At 32.5% G+C, this 11,885-nt stretch overlaps 2 protein-coding genes across 6 annotated transcripts; one reads left to right on the top strand and one right to left on the bottom strand.

Annotated features, from left to right (window-relative positions):
• Positions 1-82: 82 nt before the first annotated feature.
• Positions 83-3,946, bottom strand: LOC131668605 (uncharacterized). 5 transcript variants are annotated; one of them, XM_058942920.1, is made up of 7 exons: positions 3,707-3,946; positions 3,483-3,604; positions 2,748-2,930; positions 2,159-2,333; positions 1,998-2,083; positions 1,733-1,868; positions 83-1,653 (listed from the first exon to the last, which is right to left on the bottom strand). In XM_058942920.1, exons 3-7 carry the CDS (start codon positions 2,826-2,828, stop codon positions 1,448-1,450), a joined length of 684 nt encoding a protein of 227 aa, XP_058798903.1. In that variant the 5' UTR covers positions 2,829-2,930; positions 3,483-3,604; positions 3,707-3,946; the 3' UTR covers positions 83-1,447. The 5 variants fall into 5 exon arrangements, with proteins under 5 accessions (XP_058798903.1, XP_058798906.1, XP_058798904.1 ...); XM_058942923.1 differs by lacking the exon at positions 3,483-3,604 and having other exon boundaries at positions 3,801-3,946; XM_058942921.1 differs by lacking the exon at positions 3,483-3,604.
• A 4,167-nt stretch (positions 3,947-8,113) lies between these two features.
• LOC131668624 (UPF0193 protein EVG1 homolog) lies at positions 8,114-9,892 on the top strand. The gene is made up of 5 exons (XM_058942959.1): positions 8,114-8,490; positions 8,721-8,848; positions 8,917-9,013; positions 9,395-9,535; positions 9,611-9,892. Exons 1-5 carry the CDS (start codon positions 8,394-8,396, stop codon positions 9,832-9,834), a joined length of 687 nt encoding a protein of 228 aa, XP_058798942.1. The 5' UTR covers positions 8,114-8,393; the 3' UTR covers positions 9,835-9,892.
• The last annotated feature ends 1,993 nt before the right edge of the window (positions 9,893-11,885 follow it).

Consider the following 11,885-nt stretch of genomic DNA (forward strand, 5'->3'; position numbering starts at 1 on the left):
AATCTGTGTTTTAATGTGTAGAGGAAAAGTATATAAAAAAATATGCAAAAACAACAACCACTGAGTTAAGAGAAAAATCAGTTTCTATATTCGATACATTTAATTTATATACATACAGTTGAGATAATGTACAGATATTTTTTATGTGGTTGTTAAAAAGTTTGTTGCGCAAAATATTATTGGTGCGCGTGTTTCATATTTTTAGCTTACACGTCTAAAAATCCACAGACGCGTTAAACAAAGCTACACAGCTTAGCGAAAGACAGATTTATCATTATTATTTTTTTACAATCATTTTTCTCAATTGCAGTTTGCTTGTTTCATGCACTTTTATACGATAGAAGCGTCATTATAATGACGTACAACATTATGTCAGGGTCGCGAAACACAGCCGAACTATAGAAAGGTATACATTGAGTTGTTTTCTTTGTTGGTATAGTGTGATACTTGAATGATGTAAATTATAATGTAGAAATTTACAGATAATGCTTATAACTGTTTTAGTATACTCATATTACAAATGAGTGAATTTTGATCGGTTGGTTCTGTAAAAAATCTATTTTTTTCTCTTTTTTTAAATCCGAGTTAGGTATAAGAATAGTCTATCATGAAAATAATAAGTATTCTATTGTTAATATTTTACTTTAATAATATTGATGTGGTATATTCATCAATAAGATACGTATTGTGATTGGAAGAGTGCCAAGAAGATATTTTATTCATAAAAAGTTATTCACCTTTTGCTTCTTTTTTTTTATAAAATTGATCTTGATATAAACAACTGAAACTAAGTTTGATATACTTATGGAACTAATTTAAGGGAATACGGTGTAAAAAATATTTAAGTATCTAAAATTTTTTTTATTATTTATCTATTCGACTTTGAACACGCTCAATTAGCATAATTTTTTTCTTCACTTTTCATAAAAAATTAAGTTTTTTTACATTAACATTACCGTGAATGTTATCTACTAAATAATAAAAAGAAAAACATTGTGCTTCGTGACTAAGAAATAAATATTTACACTAATGTGCGATGATTACAGCTTCAATAAAAACTGCCATACTGCAGTATGTATAATTATCACAATAATTTCGATGACTAACAAATTCAATGAAAGTATATTTACATAAAAAAAACAATCATAATACATCGTTGTTACGTAAACTTCCATAAATTCATTTTACAGATTGATTTAATCATATCACTTCATTACAGATATAACGCGAAATCAAACTTCACGATCGTTTAGCTTTCAGTGAAAAATCGCGTAAGATCGAAAGAGAATTATCGCGAAAAATGGATGTGAAGAAAAGTCCCAAAAAATATATATAGTAGCCGAAATTTGCAACGATTCTACCTCAAAACGAGTTGAGGAAGAAAACAACAAACGGGACAGAAAACTGGCATTCTTTCAGTATATTGTCGTTCACCGAATGTATCCCTTCAGACGTCATAGGCTTGGGTAAGTGCGACGTGCTGTCGCAGTGGCTTTTTGCTGTAACCCTTGTGCGGGTGACCATACTTCTTGTCATTGAGCGTGACGTGCACCTCGTGGATCACTCCCTTCTTCATCTCCATTTGACGATACGTACTGTACACTACCAGCCATGTGTAGAAGGCGAAGAGCGCTGTTGATAATACTAAAAGCCCTGTAATATAAAATTTGATATAAAACAATTATTGAAGCGATAACAATTAGTGATACTAATTCGGAAATGTATGACTGACGGTCAATCAAATCTTGTCCACCGATGATGTAAAGGAACGGACAGTCGCGCTCTTGAACTAAGAACAGTGATATTATTAGAGCCACGATTTTTGTCATCATCACCATCATCCACGGTGTCATCAAGTAGCGAATATTCTAGACAGATAGACAGAGCGTATAAAAAATCAGTCATAAAGTTTTGGGATCTCAGTGGCTTTTTCCACTTCACCGAGCAAAGTTTTACCGCGTATCACAATTGAAAAGTATTGGAAAACTCAAACTCACCATAAGCACTCCGTAAAGCAATAGAATCGTTGATGCAAAATTCACTACCATAACCACCAGGCCGCAATAAATCAAATATATTTTCTCTGAAAAGTCGTAAAAAGTATATTATTAGGAGAATATATAACGCATTTGCAGTCGAATATGAAAATTATTCATACCCGTGGCATCGTGATGCGCAAGCTCCATCCGATGACTGTTTATGTGCTTCGAGGTAATCTCCTCTAAAGCTTCGCGCTCCAACACGTCTTCAGTGTCGCGAGCTATCATGTCCTGGATTCTACTTTCGTGAGTTAAACTCAACGTCAGAAATATTATTATGTAACCGGATAATACCTAGAACAAGTTATTTTGGTGATTTTGTCGTTCTCAATTCATTGAATCGTCGGAGATGTTAATTAATTTAAAGGTTCTGAAGTGAATGGACGTTTGTTGGCGAGCGAGAAAAAGAAGCCGTGTTTGATTGAAAACTGCGATATTTTTAGAAAGCCAATTTTCCATTACACTTTGAGGTTACCACTATAAAATTGTATTTACTCTCTGTCAAAAGCTAAAGGCTATCAGCTTTAATTACGTTCGGCGCTTTGTTGAAACCAATCATCCGTGCATTCGCGGTATTTCATACACAACTTATAATGATGGTACAATTCGTTTGTTAAATACTTGATGTTACGAGTGAAAACCGTCATTGTAATTATTATTTAAATTAACATCAAGTTCAATTCGATCAGAAAATTTTTGATTACTCACCAGCTGAACTATGGCGATGAGGATAGTCCCTTGCCTTAGTTGGAAGTAGAACATACAACTTTTCAAGAGTCCGAGTTTCATCTTGAGAGGGAAATTCGTTTTTTTGTAATGGTAACTTCAACTGCTGGTAGTTCACTTTTAAATTACTTCTGCCTTGCTCTAATTATAAGCTTCTTTGTCTATCTGAAAATTACATACACTTTTTGATTGATGAGTTGTCGATATGAAAAATATTAGGTCGTGAAAAAATGCTGCATACTATAGGGAAAAGCGAGATATAAAAATAGCAATAACTTGTACTTGGTTGAGCGATACATTTTTTACTAGGATGTTTACCGTATTACGTGATATGTTCAATTTAAAACCTATCTGAAAGACAAATATAGCAGACGTGATAAATATTCTTGAATGAACTTCAGAGATAAACTGTAAGGAAAATACATACAGTACTGTACGAGTCAGAAAATAAACTTTAATGAAATAATTTGTATTTCTCAATTTACGAAAGAATATTCGGTTATATCGATTTCGATTATTTATACATCGATTTTATTTCGATATTCATTCATCAACTTCAATTATGCTTTGAACATAAATAAATAATTTAATCTATAATGAACGCTGAAATTGAGTATGAGGTCAAAAATAATATGAGACCTTTGTGTTGCTTTCCAAAACTATATTTAGACCAATAAATTGATTTTCACGAAAATTCAACACTGATTCTTTAATTACCTATAGTATACATTCTTGTTGGAAGGCAACTCTCACAGCCATTATAATTATTATTCATCTTTGTTTATCACTAATTATCTTAACATCTAATGACGATAAAACTCAGCAACAACGCAACAGAGCTGTAACGAAAAAAAAAAATTTTGTAGGCGCCACAAAAGCAGAACTTACACGATCAATGAGGCCACGCGTATAAATATACTGTCCACCATGCACACACTCACCTTGCGCTAATGACTCCAAAGAAGTGTGCCACAGCGCAAAAAACCGAGAGAGAAAAAAAAAACAACCGAACAACAAACTATATGCAGAAAGTACCTCGAAGTCGTGAACAAAGGGAGTAGGGCGAAATCGATAAACCGCAGAGGATGAGAGTGTGTATTAGGCGAGCTATGGGCCAAAATCAAGATAACGGAAAAGACGAGGATATGCAGACAGCAGCGAGCGACTGCCACGGGGGAGGATTGTACCTCCCTTGTGGCGATATTACACTGTCATACTGCGCAGGTTGACCTGCGTTGGCTGAGCATGCGCCTTGTGCATGCCTCGGTGGGGTGCGTCGCAGAAAGCTGGTGAGGTGCGATTGTCTTCTTTTTAAAGAAAAACTTCTTCTATCATCATGGTAACATAGAGTGAAAATATCATTGATATAATCGCAATTTCCCTTTAAAAAAACAAAGAAAAACATATTTCCGTATAATTCAAAGGGTAGTGGTGTTTAGAAGCTTTGTTTTAGCAAATAGAACATAACGACATGTATGCGATGGTATATTACTGAACTAAGTCACTATATCATCCAAAATCTACTAAGAGCCGTGGTATGGCTTAATGAACATTATACCAGAAAACATTTTCGTGATTACTACGATTGAAGGAGCAGTTTCTACGGAAACTATTGGAAATCTGATAATGACTAAATTCAGCTAGGACATCTTCGTTACATAATGAGATGGAAAATTGAATTAAGTAAAACAAATCTTGATTATGAATTAATATTGTTTTGATGCCACCTAGCAATTGTGAAATGATATATTTCAATATTAGTGCGAGAAAGTAATTTGACCCTCGTATTGTTTCTTCACCCTCACCTCGATGGGACGCAAACGTTCACACGAGGCTCAAATTACTTTCTCGCACAAATATTGAAAAGTACTATTTCTATTTTCTACCTTTCCACTGGTGACTTGCACTTGGATATTTCTGAAATAATTCATAACTATTTGGCGCGTTCTTTGTCTCTATAAAGAAACAAATTATACATGAAAAAAAGATTTATTCACAATTATTATGTATGAATATGAGTAATTACTATGTAGCCATTACCTGTTTATATTCATAGCAAATGATATCAATAATTGTATTAAGGCGTAGAAAGAAAAACTAGTTTAATATTGTAATAATTATTTTCAAAATTATGTGATATTGCAAATTCATTATTGAATTCGCTTTTACATACCAAGTAAAAAACATTAAATGTTCTAAGTTTGGAAACTCAATGTATTCTAAAATAAATAGACCAAAAGAAATTATGCATTGTCAACATGATTATAACATTTTTCAAGAATATGCGAACGATTTGAACACCTCATCGCTCAAAACTTTTCTTACATCATTGAATTGGTTGTAAAATTACTTCTATTTTTTGGTTAATATTATATGTAATTGGAATAGAAAAAGCGGTAACACTAGCACTTGTGATGGATAGAATGTCTAATGTGCCAATATGACCTTTAATCATAACGATATATAAAAAGACAATCTCGTGTATGGATCCACAACATAATAATATACTATAAGCAACACTACTTTTCTTTTGAATAATATCTGAATTTTAAAGTCGCATAGTGTCAATTCAAAGGTATAGACATTTTAATAAATAAATTTCTACGTTAATGAACTATTCTCTAAATCTTCATACTTTATAATAATAGACATAACTTAATTGAAGTCGAAAAAAGTCAATGTTCCAATTGATAATTCATTCAACTCTTACTCACAATTTACAGTTACTTTCTCTATTAAGTATGCTCAATACTCACCACCGTTATACTATTCCCATTTATTGAGAAAAACAATATATTATACAAAAAATATATTTTGGAAATTTGTAAACATGAATAGTCAAATACAAAAAATGCGCGTAAAACAATTATTTGTTTAATTTAGATTTTATTTCGTATAAGCAAAATATATCATTTATAATGTCTTTTCACGCTTATAAATCGACTTTAAAATTTATATGAACAAGCTCGAGGAAAAGAACAAGACGAATATTATTAATTTATATTTATAATTTTGTATGTAAATCTCTCATTAAGTAATGATTTCAAATTGATGTACACGTAATATTAGGAAAAAAACGAAATAAAATAAAATTATCTTGTACACTCGTAATAAGTTATTTCAAAAGTTACACTTATTTTTATACATATATGCGCCAACTTATGACGAAATATTTAGTAGCTCGTTAATTATTAACAAACGTTACCGTGGATTTTTAGGCCCAAAATATAACAGTATCGCCAAGTAGGTTGTGATAGAATAATTATGTCTTCGTATAGAATCGTATTGACGTTGGTTACCAATAATTATGTACCTTCAGTATTAATGAGTTGTCAATGGACAACATATCACCAGCGGTAAATATAACATAATTATCTAGTAGATAGAGTGCAAAACGATTAAGTTAGAAAATATATGGAACAAATAATTCTTAGTTTTAATAATTGTGATTTATTATATTTACCTTGTTACTAATTTCTATTCTGACAAATACGATTATCACTTTACGTCTTGTCACTAATTACTGTTTACTATTTCGCGAACTCATACTCTACCAATATTAAAATTGAAAATAAATTTGTATTAAAATAATTTAGGTGCAAGCGTTTACATTTAATTAAATCTATTAATTGATGCTTTATATTTCTTGCAGTTGATGCCAATGATATTAAAATATATAATAACATAAATAAGGGCATAAGTAGGATACATCTAATATGAGGAAATATAAGTCATCAGCAATATTGTTGGTTTTAAATATGGTCTAAGTAATTATGGTCGCTCTTATAAACTCAAAACAAATAGCTATTAATATAGAATCAGAATAAAAGTTTAGAAAATCTTTTGAGACTTTTTTCAGCACTGAGTATCAATTTCCATATTTTAGTATTTTACAAATCAACTTTTACTCGCTCATACAAAGCTTGGTATGGCAAAGTAGTCTTTTTATGTTTGAGAAAAATTATCATTGAAGTTTTTAAAGAGATTCTCAATTAATTTAAAAATTACGCAATATTGCAAAATCAATAAATGCGGCATTAGACGACTTAAAAAGGATATAAAAAGCTTTAACGGTCCAAAGTATATACAATATATAAAAAAATGATAACCAAAAAAGAACATGGATGATTAGCATGCTTACTACTTTTTTTGTGAATGTGCTATGTGGTAAATGTGTATATTGTAAGAGAATTATAAAATAAGTCGTCATACAGCCTTGAATCTCTAAAAATTTATATTAATATATTTATCCTTATATTTATTTTACGTTGAACCTTTACTATTAGGGAGTTGTCAATAGAAAATAAATCATAAATATTAAATTTGACATCATTGTCTAATAAGTGCACACGGAAAATTGAGTCGGCTGGAAAACATGCGGCTAAGGCGTGGCCGAGGGCGCGCCCTGCTGCTAAGTCCCAATGCGGTCAACGACCTGCAGAAAATTGCCGGAAGAAAAGTAGGGTGGGGGGGACTGAGAGGTCAGTTCCGAGGTCGAGAAAATAGCGATGCTCAGTTGGAATTTTTCGCACATCGAGGTAGGTCATTCTTTTGGACATTATTAGCGTGCGCTTGGAATACATGGCGGGAAAGCTCATCTTTTTGTGAAGCGATGGCTTTCCCCATAGAGCCAAGGTTTCATGTGCTACCTATCGACCGATATTAATATGTATCGTAAATAGCTATATGGTGTTGCCATTAGAAGTTCAAGTACTCATTTTACAAGAAACTGCAAAGTTATGTTTGATTCTTTGTAGTTTCTTTACTATAGACGTTTTAATATTAGAATGAATTTCATTCGGTTTGTAACGTTTAGACTAAAATTGTAACGAAAAATATAGGAAGACGTTCAGCATATAACAGTTTATTAGATTAAATAAACACTAGCTATTATTTTTGTATAACGGCTCTTTTAAGACTCTCTTACATGGGAGCGGAAAAACATTCGAGTGGCACCAGACAGTCCGAGCAGACGCCCCAAAAAGAGAAAGTTCGTCCGCTAGCAGACAAACTTTCTCTTTTTGGGCGAATGCTTGTCCACTCACTATGTAAGAGAGCCTTTACATGTTTTTATGAAGAAAATGGAATATGTTCTAGAAAAGAGGTCGAAGTAGTAGTAAAAAAAATTAATAACGCTAAAATGTTGTTTGTTTTGTGCGATAATTTAATACAGTATGTATGATTGTATAAAAGAAAAAGTAAGTTACCGTATACTATCAGCAAGTTATAAACATGAATGTAGACGGTTGATTGGTAGAATATTTTGATAATTTATAGTACAACCAGTACTCTAAAAATATGGCAATTTGTGAATGCTCTATACATATACAAGAAGAGGAAGACAAAGTCAAAAGTTAGTTCGATTACCGAGCTTGGGAGGGCTGAGTCATCTCTCTTTCAAGTAGTCATAGAAACGAAAGCTTGCATTGCCGCTGCCGCGCTTTGATTTCGTACTTCGCCTGCTTCGCATGATCAAGACAGCCTTGCGTGTTAGTCGCTCGCCCTGCGCGCGTGTCGAACTTTTCTACTTTCTTCCACGTCAGTTCATTGTCGTATCGTAACCAACAAATTGCTCGATTATATTTTTTCTTTATAATTTTTTACGAGTGACTTGTTTCGACTGTAATCATGGAAAGAAAAGAGCAAAGGGTTGGTCTTGGCGTGGGAGCTTTTCACAATCCCCCAAAAGCTAATTACAGCGAAGAAACCAAAAATTTAATTAAAGGTATATCATTTTGAATTTATTTCGAATATTAATTATTCAATTTTGGCAGGTTATAATTAGCAAAGTAACCTACACTCCAACTTACTACTGTTCGTTTAACACTATTTATAAATTTATTTCTATGTTATATTCTTTGCATAAGAATTTATCAACTCGATATTTTTTAAATGATTTTTAAATTTGCAGTGAATTATAAATATCATTGTTTTTTCACTGTATAATTTTTCCAGTATTGATGGAAGAGTCAAAATTAACAATGATGCAAAGAAAATCAATTCAAGACGCGATAAATAAAGGTAATTCTCTACCACCACCCACACCCACTTTAAAAAGAGAAAAAAAAGTTGAGCGCATTGAGGTAAACATTTTTCCGTTATGTTTTTGTATTTTTAAAACTAGCACTACACTTCATACGATTACAAATAGGTTGAATATCCGTCAGTGTGGAAAAGACGATCGAAAGAGATGATCATGAGTAGTGGCGCTTATGAAAGGGAACAGTACAGACGTACGGCACCTTTACGTAAGAAAAATCAATTTTACTTATCCTGTGAAAGCTTAACTTACGGCCTAATCGTTTCACATACGCCTTAAATTCCATTTATTGGAAGTGAATTTTGTATTTACCTAATCTCGTATACTTTATATAATGTTTGTTATTGTTCGATCACTGTTTCTCTAATATTATATAAGTATTATATAAGTTCTTTGAAAATTAATCTTAACTTAAAATTTTAGCCATTAGAGGAGTATGGTTCAAATCAAATAATTTTAGATACATTTTATATACGAGAACATTTGTTGTAAATCTTAATGATTTGCGATGTTCAGGAAGATCTCTAAAAGTATTCAATCGTTTTCAAAGCGACTTTAGATTTCACAATAATTGAAATAATTATTACAGCTAACAAAGAAAAACAAAAAAGACACTTGGCGTGTATGATGGCTTATGGTAAGGAAATGCCACCGACTCCACGAGAACCAAACATGGTTAATCGAGCCAGAAGGCAACCGCACGCAAAAGATGAAGACCCTTTCAAAGAGAGTGAGTGCACCGATAAGAAATTGGTATTGAACGAAATTGCGCGAATAACAAATCTTTTGTTGATTTTTCTCATAGTTATCGATGGAATAAGAGAAAGAATTGAATTTTTACATGACATGGAGTGTCTGGGACTCGGAAAAAAGTATAAACCGATCATACACCAAGAAATCGCTCAAAAAATAAGGCTCATCGAGTCTATCGATAAAAGCAAAGTCTTAGAAATCAACAAAGAAATTGAAAGATTTCAAGTTGAACGTCCAGCTCCAAAACCATTTCCACTTGGAGATTTGGACGAATAACATTTTTCTCTGGCTTTTTTTCGTTTTCTTAAGAATAATATACGTGAGTGTAATAACAGGTGAAATAAATACATTGATTATCGTTTTTCAACTTGTTGTTCAAATCGTTTTGTTTTTATTTTCCTTTACAAAATGACAAACTTCGGTATTTTTTATTCGATTGAAAATTAACATAAAAAATAATACATTGTATAAATAAAACATATTATTCACCTTTAATTATAAATTTCTGTTGACTGGATTTAAAAGTATGTAGCTACCGAAATTTAGCGTTTGATTAACAGTTGTGCATTAAAAGTTTATAGACAAGTTCAGGCAAGTGTTGTTCATTTAGCATTACCGTTCGCGTTAAACACTCAGTATTGCTATCCAAGAGTCCAAGAGTCAATTTCGGTTGCTTAGTCGCACACGAGCAGCCAAAATTATTAGCAAGACAATCTTAAAAATTGCAACGGATAAACAGTACGGGAATATGGTCGATTGGATATCGTCGTCAATCGAACGTATATAAAAAATTTCTATAATTATTTTTTATGATGTAGCAAGCCCATTGGTGATAAGATCGTTTGTTTAGATTATTGAAATGCCGATACCAATAATTTACTTAAAAACCTTGAACTCCAGCACAATAATTACGACACCAGTTAGAAAAATTTAGTTCTTCGATAAATCGTAATGAATCTTCGGTCCACGTAACTTTCGTATGTTCTACTGGGCTACGAGACAATTTGTGCAGTTACACCAGTCGGGTAAAATTTCAATGTACAAGGATGTGGTAGTAATAGAAACCGAAGTCCTTTAAAATTCTTGTAAAAAGAAGTTAAATAATTTAGTGTAAAATCATCGAAAAGTAACAGGATGAACTCGATTTCAATTACGCCGCTGATGAGTGATGGAAGAAGTGATTTAATAAAAAATTGTACTACAGCGATAACAATTTATTATTGGTGAGAAACAGTTGTACGCGCGTAAGCTCTTTCTGCACACTGAGAGTCTAATGTTTTTAAAAATAATCAAGAACAAAAATGTTGTAAACGAAGACAGAAATTACGATGTATTCAAAGAACTTCTTCGTTTTGTCCGTTACATAAACGTTTGAAACATTGAGAAAATCATCGATTAGTTTTCATTGCCGACAAGTACAAGAATCTTGGACTCAAAGCAATTCGCGAAAATAATGCTTGTGAAAATTTATCTATCGATAAGGTCGTTCGTATCTAGGCATTCATATAAAACTCCATCGTGACGTGAAACTCGAAGCGTATGCTCTAAATTTCATCGTCATCAAAGCGAAAGGCATGATCGACAAGCCGGACTTCACCTCGGTTTCGCGCATCAACTATACTATTACTATGAAAATAATTATGTGTGTTTTGTTGCTCGTGGGTTGCTAATTGATTTACAGTGCGTGCACATAAGCTGTTTCGTCTCATTATTTTTTGTTCGTTTACTCATTTATTCCCATACGTTTATATGTTTTTTTACTCATTAAAAATTAATTATAATATTTTCTATCGTTTAAGTCGTAGGAGTGAAACTGGAAATGACATCCAAGCATGATAGATTTAGATACGTACTTACACCAAAGCTATTGGAAACGTTTCTTTGGCATATTAAAACTGTAATATATTAAACAAATGCCCCCTAACGTCTTATAAAACTAAAGCTCACACGATTATACATGACCTCTAGAAAAAAAATTATCTAACTTTGAATACCAACGTCGCTTATTTCTAACAAACTGTAGAACATCGAAGCTTCATAATAATTTAGAATAATGTTATAATAATGTTAATAGAAATTACACAATAGTGAACAACGCTCGAAAACAATTGAAATATGGGGCAACGCAAATCGCTCCAAAATTCAATAGCCGCTATGAATAAAAACAAAAAGAAATACGCACACACGTACACACGATAGTAAACAGCTCGGTAACGTGTGAGAGTGCGGGCGCTGCCCTGCAGAGTTCGCTCGATTCAACGTACACACGTACACACAGGTACATGTACACTCGCTAAGCCTCTCTCTCGGCGCGAAGCGAAGAGCCA

The sequence above is a fragment of the Phymastichus coffea genome, unplaced genomic scaffold (genome assembly GCF_024137745.1).
Source record: "Phymastichus coffea isolate CEN01 unplaced genomic scaffold, Cenicafe_Pcof_1.1 PCOF00081, whole genome shotgun sequence".
NCBI lineage: Eukaryota > Metazoa > Arthropoda > Insecta > Hymenoptera > Eulophidae > Phymastichus > Phymastichus coffea.

Coding starts and splice junctions, on each gene's coding strand:
- LOC131668605 (XM_058942923.1), bottom strand. CDS start 2,828: ATGAAACTCGGACTCTTGAAAAGTTGTATGTTCTACTTCCAACTAAGG. Junction 2,334..2,747: donor TCATCGCCATAGTTCAGCTG/GTGAGTAATCAA, acceptor AACTTGTTCTAG/GTATTATCCGGTTACATAAT. Junction 1,654..1,732: donor TGGACAAGATTTGATTGACC/GTCAGTCATACA, acceptor TTTATATTACAG/GGCTTTTAGTATTATCAACA.
- LOC131668624 (XM_058942959.1), top strand. CDS start 8,394: ATGGAAAGAAAAGAGCAAAGGGTTGGTCTTGGCGTGGGAGCTTTTCAC. Junction 8,491..8,720: donor AACCAAAAATTTAATTAAAG/GTATATCATTTT, acceptor TAATTTTTCCAG/TATTGATGGAAGAGTCAAAA. Junction 9,014..9,394: donor CAGACGTACGGCACCTTTAC/GTAAGAAAAATC, acceptor TAATTATTACAG/CTAACAAAGAAAAACAAAAA.